The 13,004-nt window shown below is 35.7% G+C and overlaps 1 protein-coding gene across 1 annotated transcript in view; it reads right to left on the bottom strand.

The window, feature by feature from the left end:
* The window catches only part of REV3L (REV3 like, DNA directed polymerase zeta catalytic subunit), a 174,805-nt gene that overhangs the window by 27,154 nt on the left and 134,647 nt on the right, over positions 1 to 13,004 (bottom strand). The window contains exons 21-24 of the mRNA XM_052645563.1: positions 11,226 to 11,344; positions 4,679 to 4,820; positions 2,949 to 3,193; positions 1,489 to 1,597 (exon numbers count right to left, since the gene is read on the bottom strand). Coding sequence (XP_052501523.1) covers positions 1,489 to 1,597; positions 2,949 to 3,193; positions 4,679 to 4,820; positions 11,226 to 11,344 — 615 coding nt within the window. The remainder of the gene's footprint in view (positions 1 to 1,488; positions 1,598 to 2,948; positions 3,194 to 4,678; positions 4,821 to 11,225; positions 11,345 to 13,004) is intronic.

Genomic DNA, 13,004 nt, shown 5'->3' with positions numbered 1-13,004 from the left:
AAAGACACATGGGATTTGTATCACTCATAACAAACCTCAGTTTTAAAAGATCTCATCCTAATGACCCCACACAGTAATCTGCATGGAACTCCATTTATCTACCTTGGAAGAATGATGAGCTGGGTTGACTCTGCTGACATTCAAACCTGCAGTTCCAGGGACTCTAGGTATTTCAAATCTGATGCTTAGACCACTAAGCCATCCCCTCCGGCCTATATTTATTAGCAATCTGGAAGAGGGGATGAATAGTGAGGTGATAAAATTTGTTGACGCCAAAAAAAAAAATCATTTGTATTAATCAAGACTAGGGAGAATTTATGAGAACTCCACTAGGAATGAAAATCACAAAACAGTATTAACTTTGAGGATGATTCACAGACACGTGCAAGGTAATGCATGTCAGACTGAACAATTAAAACCTCAGGGATAGTATAATCACACTCCTGAATACTAAAAAAAAAAAAAAAAAAAAAAAATCTAACTTTCATTAAGCTTTACACATTGGGTCAAAATGTAGATGCAAGCTCTTAAAATGCTGTTAAATGGAGATAAAATAATAAGCTAGTAGATATGTGACAATGAAAACATATTCTAACCTCTAATTCATTCTGTGTATCTTTTGAAGCAGCCATGTTTATGTTAAGACATGGCATGTTATTATGTTAAAATATAACGTTTTCCAAAATGGAATATATCCTGAACTCTCTTGGTAGAATTTTCCCTCCTATCTAAATGGCTAATTTTAGAGTACTCTTTAAACACAGCACCCTTTGATTGGTAGAGAATGATGCTACTTTTGCTAAGTACACCAGAATGAATCTGAGGGCTCGTGGGGTCCATGCTACCACCACCAACTCCTCTACTGTCCCGTGATTCTTACAGACTCACTGCTAAGGAAATAGAAACAAAAGGAATGAAGTTGGCATATGAGGCAATGTAATCTTCTCCTAGATCTCTTCCTACTTGCCTTTGATTTATTCATTTATGAGGCTTTTTAGTCTCTTTTTGAGGGGAGACAGAGAGAGAAAAAAGGACTCTGTTATAAGTCTGGGTATCTTCTTAAAAATAAAATCAATAAATATATTAGAATATCACTTCTAATTTAACATATATATAACAGTTAGTAAAGTGTATGCTAAAGCGGTTTTAATCTTTGTAAGTTAACACTGTTGTGATCATCACATAGCTATCTAAGTCGACCAGATTCTAACAGAGGGCAGGAGGTACATATGCAATCTATTTCTTGCAATAGTTCATTAAAAACTAAAATCTAACAAAAGATTTAAAACGAAGTTCATGCAAAATAAGATCATTATTAAAAAAAAAAAGATTTAAAAAGTTTCTTAGAAGATTCCTTGTATCTTTGATTTTTTTGAGATACTGAAGTAAGTTTTCTTTTTTTCGTATTATATGCCAACAACATCTAGACCATTAGCTCTCCAAAGGTTAAATCACAGTTGATACCTTTCATTTATAAGAGAGTATTACCTTGACAAAAGCTATCCCATTGGGGGACACTGTGATATCATGCCTAATTTGATAAAGTAAATCTGGAGGTACTCTTAGAGAGGTACAGCCAAATTTGAACTCATCATACCTGTTAAGGAAAAAAAAAAGAAATTAAGCAAATACTTTCTCAAATCATAGAACAGAGATTCTGGGCAATTTTAGGAATCTTTCTAATTCTACTGGAAATTCATTTTTAAACATCTAAACATGAATTCATATACTTAGTAATGTTTATTTGTTTAGTTACCAAAAAACAGTTCTTTAAATACAATTTATTAAAATAAACATTTCTTAAATAGCACTATTCTAAAACATATGGGGAAAATCTATACTGAAATACCAAATTTCATCTCAACATATAACTACCTTACACTAAATTACCTAAAGAAAAATTTAAACCTTAAATAAAAAGACTGTAGGGGCTTCCCTAATAGCTCTGTTGGTAAAGAATCTGCCTGCAATGCAGGAGACGCCAGTTCAATTCCTGGGTCAGGAAGATCCACTGGAGAAGGGATGGACTACCCACTTCAGTATTCTTGGGCTTCCCTTGTGGCTCAGCTGGTAAAGAATCCGCCTGCAATGTGGGAGACCTGGGTTTGATCCAGGGGATCTTTCCAACCCAGGGAGAAGGGAAAAGGTAGCCTCTCTAGCATTCTGGCCATGGAGAATTCCATGGACTACAGTCCATGGGGTCACAAAGAGTCAGACACTCAGAGTCAGACACTGAGTGACTTGCACTTTCAAAAAGACTGTAAACAACTTTTCCAAATTCCTATTCTTATTAAAAAGACAAAATTACCAAGACAATATCCATAAAAGCTTTCTATAAGGAGTGAATATACTTCAGACTAAAACTATAACACTTGGTGTTATTTACACAAAAATATTATAAAGGAAGGCCATTTCTTATGAGAAAAAATTTGGTTGACATGAATAAAATCTAACATTTGACAGTTTAACTTTTTAAAAGAAATCTATTTCTAAGAAAAGTCAAGAGGAAGTTAACAGCTAAAGTTATAAGATCATAATCCTCAGACTTCCACTGAAAAGTGATTTATACCAACAAATTTTATATAACTCTTATTTAACAAGAGGTAAACAAGATATAACAAATATAACAACGATTATATTTAACAAGATTTAACAAATATGTCTTATTTAACAGATACACATGAAGAGTGAAACAGATAAATTGCAAGGCTGATCGTATTTGCAGTCTTGTTCCCATGAGTTATCTATCCATGATGCTGAATTAGTCATACCATGACCCACACACACACACACACACACACAACTACAAAGAGTGGACTAGCTGTATTACAGCCCATTCATCCTGCTCAGAATGGTAGTCTCATACGCAGCGAGACACTCAAAGACAGTCTAAGTTTAGTAAGAAGTATGACGTATAACAAAATGATTGTAAATATGAAAAAACTTACTTCCCCAAGTTTTCCACATGGCCAAGGCAGGTGGAGAAACAGTAGTTGTATGCAATCACGATAGAAGGATACAGTGACTGGAAATCCAAGACGAGAACAGAGTTGCTGTAGAAGCGAGATTCGGGCTCCATAATTAGGGGAACACACTGTGGGGCTCTCATCTGAGATCTCTGCTGTACACTAGGTGTCACAGGAATATAGTTCATTGGCTTAGCAATGCGCAACATCATTGATTCCACACGGTACTGCAGGCAGAGAGGTGGGAGTAAGGAGAGAAGAAGAACTTAAAAACAAATATACTGGTCTTCTGAATATGTCGAGAATCACATGGGAGATGTTTTGTTCTTCAAATACAGCTGCATGACTTTCTCACACCACAGTTACATAGTAATGGTTATTTAATCAGCTTTCATAACTTTTATAAAAACTATAAAATATGTCAAATAACTTATACAATAAGCCAACTTTAAAAAGACACAATTACATTTAAAGATTTAAAGATAGCTGTATCATAATAAAAGATGGAGAAGAGACAGCTGTACAATGTAACAATTTCATTGAAAAGGCTGGTCAATAATCTTTCAAAAACTTATTTGGGAAAATGAGAGGATGGCAATCAGGAGACTTGAGATGGATAAATGTTATCTCAATTTCCCAAGAAGGAAACACAAGGATTCCAAAACTGAAAGGTTAATAATGGTCCTTCACAAAAAGTAATCAAGCAATTATTGATCGTTTATAGTAACAGCTATAAAGTGGACAGTCTGTAGTTTGAGGGAAAAAAAAGCACTCACAAAAACCAGTATGGGTTCCCTGAAATGTTCTCATATGGTTTTAAGGTATCTCTCTGCCTTTTATTATAAGCCAGCTCAAAGAGGCTTTGAAACTCGTGGGAGTATAAATAAGTAAAATCAATATAAAGCAATAAAATAAAATACAGCAACAAGTAATGCTAAAGTAATTAGAGCTCTAGGTTTGCTATATTTACTGAATTGGTAGACTGGGGGAATGTTATAGACATAAAAGAATTAAAATAAAAGATTTTATGAGGTTAAGGAATCTGAGTGATTTAATATAGTATCCCAGATGGCTTAGCACAGTGTTTATTTAACACACTAAAAGTATACAAATAAATATTTGTTGAATAAAAGCAGGAAACCATTTCAGCAAGGCATTTTAAACAAAATCTTTCATGATATCCTTGGGAATCTAATTAGAGAGATATGAGTTAAATGGCTTCTAAGGTCCCATTTATCTTTAATATTTTAAAAAAGTGATACAGCCCACTTACATTGATTCCCAAATCCTCCTTCCTTTTTTTAAAAAAATATTAGTTGTCTGTTGGAAGTTTTGGAACTCCCAAAAGTAGGATTGTGTAACAAAAGAGGTTCTTTGCCGCTTCTCCAGTTCTAAGCAGATTTCAAAGCATCCCTAATCACAATGACAGTATTTAGGAACATAATATCATCCTCAAGGGCACAGCCATTTACTTTTTTACTACCATGTAAAATTCAGCAGTGGTCAAAAAGTTGGTATGGAGAGAAAATAAAAAGCAAAGCTATTAAGTGAAATTAAGCTTTTCCAGAAAACAAAATGACAAGATCTGATTGTAACCAGCTACATATTAGTTACCAGACACAAAGTTAAAAAAAAAGTCAGACCATCTCAACAGCTCCAAAGTCTGTCATTCACATAGAACTTTCAAGTGTGCAAGAAAATTGATTTCCTACCTGTGAACCCCTTGTCAGTACATGTAAAAACTGAATGCCAAAAAGTCTAGCCATTTCACTGGTTTTCCCAATTAGGTCCAGCTGTTCTAACATCTGGAGATTTCCACGGACACGGCTAATGTAATGATCGACCATTTTCCATCTGTTAAAAGAGAATCCATGCTATGAACATTTGTGAAACATTTGGGTACTTGAAACTAGTACATTTTCATTATGCCAAAAATTACCTATTAAAAGTGAAGTTATTTTAGAGGGGAGTCATGATGGAGTCTTTATCAAAATATGTTAAGGACAGATAAAGATTAGAAAACTGCAGATATTTCAAGGTCATAAAACCTAGTGAAAATATGTAAAGTTCAAAACAGTACTTGTGATAAGGTGATAAGGCTAATTATTTTCAATATTTTGCTTGATCTTACTCTGTTTTTGCATTGGCAAGCAGTAACACTGTCTTAGATGCCACTGCTGAGGATGCAATAATTACACAATTATATTATTTTATCTATAGGCTTTTAAAGAACATGGAAACTTTGAGTCATCACTGTTAATACCAGTCTCAAAAAAAGTATGCACTGGTGTCTTATGGGAAGAAACGGTGATTTGGTTGGTGGAGATTTAGAAAAACCAGGAAAATAATAAGACCACACATAAGGTAAACAAATATGTCATATCAGTATTTCCTGTGAAAATAGCAATATTCTGTTCTTTGACTTAAACCCTGAAAATCTCTTTACCCTACCATTTTATAAATAAACAAACAATAGGGCTTCCCTGGTAGCCAATGGTAAAGAACACACCAGCCAATGCAGGAGACACAGGTTTGATCCTTGGGTTCAGGAAGATCCTACATGCCGTGGAGCAACTAAGCCCAAGTACCACAACTACTGAGCCTGTGCTCCAGAGCCCAGGAGCTGCAACTATTGAGTCCATGTGCTACAACCACTGAAGCCTGCACACCCTAGAGTCCGTGCTCCACAATAAGAGAAGACACCACAATGAGAGGCCTGTGCATGGCAACTAGAGGGTAGCCCCCTCTCGCTACAACTAGAGAAAGCCTGTGCAGCAATGAGGACCCAGTACAGCCAAACATAAATAAATAAAACGATTAAAAAGAAAAAGCAAACAACAAAAACCTTCACCAAAGTTATGAAAGGAAGTTTTGATTTTAGTATTGTTATTAGACTATAAAAATGACTCAAAGATATACGATAAAGAATAAAACCTATTCATTTAAAGAATATTAAGTTTCAAATATATTGCAACTTTTAATTATGTGGGTTTTAAAACAAGATAGTCATATAATAATTCAATAAAATTATTTAAAAACCTGTTCCTAAGACACATGATTAATCCATACAAAAAATGAGAAAATGAACAAGAAAAAGAAATCACCCTATAATTAAAAAGATAATAAAAGTGTTAGTGAGGATGTAGAAAAATTATAACCCTCACACACTGCAGTGGGAATGTGAAATAGTACAGCTGCACTGGAAACAGTCTGGCAATTCCTCAAATTGTTAAAAACAGAGTAACAGAGTATAACTGACCAATTCCACTCGTAAGTATATGTCCAAGAGGAATAGAAATATTCACCTATACCAAAACTTGTACAAATATTCATAACAACATTTTCAAAACAGCCAAATGTGTAAACTCAGGTGTCCATCAACTAATGAATAAGTAAAATGTGGTATATACCCACACAGTGGGATATTATTTGGCAAAAAAGGAAATGAAGTATTAACATATGCTACAACATGAATGAATCTGGACCGTGTATTCTGATAATTCCGCTTATATGAAAGGTCCAGAACAGGCAAATCTATGGAGACAGAAAGTAGACTAGTGGTTGCTTAAGATGGGGATGGCGGGGAGAAGGAGGTGAAGAAGGAAGGGTTGGAGGGTGACGGCTAAGAGATGAAGATTGGAAATATTCTAAAATTTATTGTGATAATGGTTGCACCACTCGGAATACAATAAAAACCAGTGAATGGTACACTTTAAATGGTGAATAGTATGGTATGTGAGAGAATTACATCCAAATAAAACTGTTGAAAAGAACGAAGCAAACAAAAAAAACCCTTAAACTTTATTAACACTCGATTTTTAAAGTAAAATGAATAGAAATACTGTTCTGTAACTTACATTTTTTACAATGTATTGCGACTATTTCTCCACATTTACGTATTTTTTATAGCTATTGAGTATACTACTGTATGGTCGTAACAATGTAGTGGATTTGCTGAGTATCTTTTATTACTATAAACAATGCTGTGGTGAACATTTTTCTTTTGGCCACCCCACGTGGCATGTAGAATCTTAAGTTCCCCAACCAGGGATGAAACCCATACCCCCTGCAGTGGAAGCAAGGAGTCCTAACCACTGGACCACCACGGATGAGCATCTTTGTAGTTAAGTCTATGCACAGATGCTTAAATATTTCCTTAGGCTAAATTCCTAGATTTGGTCTTTTTAATATGAAGTGACACACTGCTTTTTAGATAATCTTAATAATTTACATTCATACTAGTAAAGTGTTTCCATGCATCTTTGTCAACACTAGGGATTGCAATTTTAAAAACTATTTTAGTTTGATAGGCAAAAAAACTGTATCACACTTTAATATGTATTATTTTTGATCATTCATATAATCCTTCAATAATACATACAGCCAAATGTAAAGCTAAGATAATGCATATATGTGGATTCAGTCAGTTTCTTTAAAATATATTAAGTCCACTTTCTTGATTTTACTTGGCAAAAACATACTTATCATCCTATATAACACCTAATTAGATGTAGCACAATATACATTTAGAACTCTCTGGGGTTTATAAACAAACCACTGAATGCAGTTGTTAATGTTAGGTTTAATATCAAGTTTCATTTTATTTACTGGTATATAACTTCTCCTAAGCTTCTATTTCTGTAAGGCTTTGATCATAAGTTCAGTATTTTCTGTGATTTCACTTCACTTCCTTGAGATTCCTTAAAGGAGATTGGAAGACAAGTGGACATGCTCAGAAAGCAGTTACTCCAAACAAAGCAAATTGTTTCTAAGGCTCAATCTTCCTATCCTCACCATCATATGGCCTTATAATTCAGTAAGCAGCTCTATTCATTCCTAACATCAGATACATTAATTTTAAGACTATGTTCTTTATACAGATATTTTCTAAGCTTATTAACTATCCATTTTACCTTTAAAGAAAAGCAGAGGTGGAAACTTTCATTTCAGATTACAGAAGAGTAACTGGTACTAGACTAGCTCTCTGGATAAAAGATTCAGGGTAATTGTTTCTGGGCAGTGAGCAATAGGCAGTGTAGGACTATGCTCCTTGAGAAAAGGGAAACTCATATGAAATGAGCCTCAGGTTGCCTGGAGATAATTTCCTAAACCCAGTGCAGTATGCTAGGTCTGAGCAAAGTGTGGCTATACTGCCGAGGAGACAAGAGTCTAGAGTTCAGGCAGGCTGTATCTGCAATCTGTGGAAAAGGGCATCTGTGCAAGGGGAAGGAGTTAGGAGTTAGTAGTACAGATGGGGGTTTCTTTTGAGTGGCCCAGGGCTACACTGAAAAATGAGCAGGGAGAGGCTTACTAGAGAGTAGCTGTTGGGGACCTGAGTCTGCAACAGAACTTGTAAGACAGTGTTGTAGTTGAAGGTCTGGCCATGGCAGAGTGGAGAGACTTCATTAACCCTTTATGAACAACCGAAGCATCCAGCTGAGAGCTCAGAAAAACTATGTCTTGGGAGTAAGGCATAAAGTAAGGCCACCGGAGGCAAACCTAAAACCAAGCACTAACAACAGGCCTGTGGGATAGAATATGGAGACTGAGTCTTGTCAAGTTGAAGGGACTTAGAGAGCACTTTCAGCTTTCCAGAGATTCATCTTAACAAAACATAAAAAGCAGGTATGCACAAGCTCAGATGATCAGCCAGTAACTCAATTGCTGGCTGGAACAAAAATAAACATGCTTCAGAGGAGGATAATAAAAATCCAGAATCTGTACAACGGAACATCAGTAATATCCACTACATAATCATGCAAAGAAACAAAAACACATGACCTACAGTTAAAAAGCAGTCAACAGGAGCTAATACAGAGATGGCCAGGTGCTGAATTTAGAAACTATCACAAGGCATGTTCAAAAATCTAAAGAAAAGATATTCAAAAAGTTAAAAGAAAAATACAGTCTTAATGAGTAGATGGAGAAATCCACCAAATACAGAAACTATCAAAAGAAAAAAACCAAATGAGACTGAGGGACTAAAAATAACTGAAATACAAAATTTACTGGTTGTTCTTAACAGCAGGTTGGTGACAACAGAAGAAAGTTAGTAAACTTAAAGACAGATCATAAGAAAAAAAATGAAGAAAAATGTACAGAGGCTCAATGATCTGTGGGACACTATCAGCTAGTATAATATACATACTGAAATTATGGAAAACAAAGGAAAAAAGAAAAAAACTTGAAAACAGCCAGGAAAATGTAATTCTGCTTCAGATGTAGAAAGCAGCAAAAGCATGTCACTCCAGTCCAACAATGATAAAAACCTGGATAATATACATAATCATAAGTTTTACTGAAGCCTAAAGTAAGTTAAGGTTGTAAAAGAATCAGGTGAACTAAATTTCATAGTTTCAAACCCACTGAAGGATAGACAGGACACATAACGTATTTCATCTTTGGCAGAGAACAGGAGGGAGAGGCAACTCATAAAAGCAGGTAAGAAGGAAACAGTTAATGTGTTATTAAATTCTTAAAGGTCATGTATGAGCCAGCACGACTATTTAGTAGAATCACTGGAAGCCGTAGACACTAGGGCAGGGCGCACAGAAATGAAACCTTCCAACTTCCTCCAACCCATCTCTCATATGGAACCTTGAGCTGCTGTGGGACCAGGAGGAAACTCTCCAATCCTTAGGGTTTATGCAGAGATTCACTATCTTTGGGAAAAGAAGAGATGCCAAAGATGTCTGTGGCTGGGAGAAGGTTGGTAGTAAAAGCTGCACTAGAGGGAAGGGCAGGAAACCTCCCCTGTTCCAACTGTGGGCCTTGTACCAAGTAACAGGCAGCAGTTGTCTACCACTAGGAAAGGGGAAAGAAACATTCCCACCATAGCTTTCAGGCAAAGAAATACCACTGCAGAGGCAGGAGTAAACACGTAAGCTGTTTTCCTCTGTGGGAGAGTCAGGAAACCTGCTTGGACCAGGACCTGGCAGTGATGCAAAGCGGAGGTCCATCGCCATCGTGGGACGAGCAGGAATGCTGTAGAAGCCTCATCCCCAAGGCCTAGGAGAACAGGAACTCTCAGACTAACTCTGGGCCTGGGGAAGTGAATAATCCCCCCGTCTCCACTCTAAGCCTTACACAGGCTAACAATAGCAGCAGCCATCCACTCATTAAGCTTGACTTTTCCATACCCTGGAAAAATGAGCAAGACTGTTGATTCCTCATCAGAAATAATGAAGGCCACAGGAAAAGGGAATAAAATCTTTACAGCAGTGAAAGAAAAAGAATTCTCAACTCTAGAATTAGTGAAAATATCATTCAAATATAAGGGGGAGATGAAGACATTTTTAGATAAATAAAGGCTGAGAGAATTTGTTTCTAGCAGTCTTGCACTAGAAGAACTGCAAAGAAAACAATTCAGCAGTGTCTTAAAAGGTTAAACATGCTAATCATGTGACCTGGCAACTTCATTCCTAGAGAAATGAAAACATATGCATACAGTTTTATTCACAACAGCCTCAAACCAGAAACAACTCAACTGTCCCTCAACAGGTGACTGGGTAAACCGTGGTATCCTCATACAAATGAGTATTATTTAGTAATATAAATAGGAACAAACATGTGCAACATGGTTGAATCTCAACATGCTGAGTTTCTTAAAAGACGACAGACACAAAAGGGTAGTCTGTAAATAATTCTAGTAATACAAAGTTCTAAAACTGAAAAACTAATCTATAGTAATAGAAATTCAATTTGTACTTATGTGGGTGGTTAAGGAATAGTTAGATTAATGACAGAGCTGTATATGGGAATTTTCTGGGTGTTAGAAATGTTCTTTATCTTGTTTGGGCTAGTGATTACCGGGTGTATACATTTTTCAAAGTCACTGCACAATATACTTTAAATGTGTGCATTTTATTGTATATAAATTATACTCCAGTAATAGGGCTTCCCTGATAGCTCAGTTGGTAAAGAATCTGCCTGCAATGCAGCCGAGACCCCGGTTCAATTCCTGGGTCAGGAAGATTCACTGGAGAATGGATAGGCTACCCACTCCAGTATTCTTGGGCTTCCCTTGTGGCTCAGCTGGTAAAGAATCCACCTGCAATGCAGGAGACCTGGGTTTGATCCCTGGGGTGGGAAGATCCCCTGGAGAAGGAAAAGGCTACCCACTCTAGTATTCTGGCCTAGAGAATTCCATGGACTGTATAGTCCATGGGATCACAGAGTTGGACACAGCTGACTGACTTCCACTTTCACTATTCATTTTTAAAAAGAGATATTATCCTGTTCAGAGTTATAAAACATTACCTGTATAGATCTGTCTTGTTATCAAACCAATCTGATAAGACTCGAAAAGTAAAGAGGGGAAAACGCTGATGAAGAACATGAAAGCTCACGTTTTCAAAGGTGTAGTTATTTAGAGCCACCTAGGGGAAAAAAAAAGAAAAACTCCATTATAATAACACTCATACTTACATGTGAATTTGTTTCTAAAAGATTCTAAATATTATTTCTAACTTTTCATATGATATGAAAGCTACTTGTAAAAATAATCTGTGTTACAATTTAATCACAATTAATTTAAAACTATGTAGACACAGCCTACAGGACAGAAATGTTTGTACTAAACTAACATTTAATTGGAAAAATAATCAGACCTGTAAGATTGAACTTGGTCATATAATACTTACTTTAGAGATCCCAGTTCTTATCACTTCTGTTTATATCTATGCCAATACAAATACTGACAAACAGATTATTGTCAAGCAAGTTAATTTTTTGTTCTTCCCATACTTACTTTCTGGTCCTGGATGACAGGCTGATTAACATGCTCCCACAGATTCAAGAATGAGTTACCTAGTTAAAGGCAGGCATTCATCCTGCTCACAAGAATTACATCAGAACTAAGACCCAATACATGGACATTATAGGGTCACTTAACTTCATCCCCAAAGCAAAAGATTAAAAAGAAATAGCAGAAATGTTTCTTTATCTTCTAAATATGTAAGTGAAAGCTGTGTTACTGGGAAAAGAATACTGGAAAAGGGTCCAAATTCATAAAAACATACCTCTAGCTAGATGATCTCTCATAAATACCTACAAGACACAGCAATCTAGACAAAGACAGTTATTTCACTGTAAATGAAAATTAAGGAATCAGCAGTCACCATTCTTAGGGCAGCTTGGGGAACAGTTCAGATAGCACTTCACATTTGTATATAATAATCTTCAAATACTTTCTTTTCTACCTCTACAATCCAACAAGTACAAAACAGAGACTGAATGTTAAGCTCATCTCAGTCCAGTGACCCAAACTGGTCTCACTTTATCTACAATTTATATCAATCTCCAGAAAAACAGCACCAAAATGTGGCATATCTCATGGAGTGTGTGTATGTAACTTACACTTGGATACACAGACTTTTAAACTTTGGGATGAGCCTATTTATTATAAAGTCACCAGTATAAAACAGGTAATAACACATTATCTTGAAAGTAAATTGCTACCATTTTTACAAAAATTGGTATTGCCCTGGAGTACTTCCCTCAAAAATAAATGAATAACTCATTATCAAATCCCCATACTTGAATGACTCTTGTACATGTTAATGAATATTTTAGTTTTAAAATTTTTTCTATTTAGTTTCATAGAAAATGGAACCAAATATCTGACCTCAGGTAGTTATATGATTACCTAATACAGAGTTTAGCACTTCAGACCAAACCAATACTTCTGCTAGAGTATACATCATCATTATAACAAGCAAAAAATCTCTCCAGCAAAGATCACCTTGTAGCTCTTTCATTATGGGAAGACTTGAAGTCTCCCATGTAATAAGTTGGTCTGTAAGGATTAACTGGGAGATTTTGTGATCTCAAAATACACTTAAATAAAATTTTAGAAATTGGTCTGTAATACCTGAGGCAGATGGCAGACCTATGTTCTGAGTTGATTTTATTTCAAATAGATTAAAATAGATAAATTTATTTCATAAATTGGATTAAGGCTAAAATATTATAACCTTGTAGCACCCACTCTATTTTGGGTCTTATTAGTGTCGCAGAAGTGTAAAAATGCTCAGCTAT

The sequence above is a fragment of the Budorcas taxicolor genome, chromosome 9, assembly GCF_023091745.1.
Source record: "Budorcas taxicolor isolate Tak-1 chromosome 9, Takin1.1, whole genome shotgun sequence".
NCBI classification, from domain to species: Eukaryota; Metazoa; Chordata; class Mammalia; order Artiodactyla; family Bovidae; genus Budorcas; species Budorcas taxicolor.
Note: the sequence above shows the minus strand (reverse complement) of the source record. Positions and strands in the feature narration are given on the sequence as shown.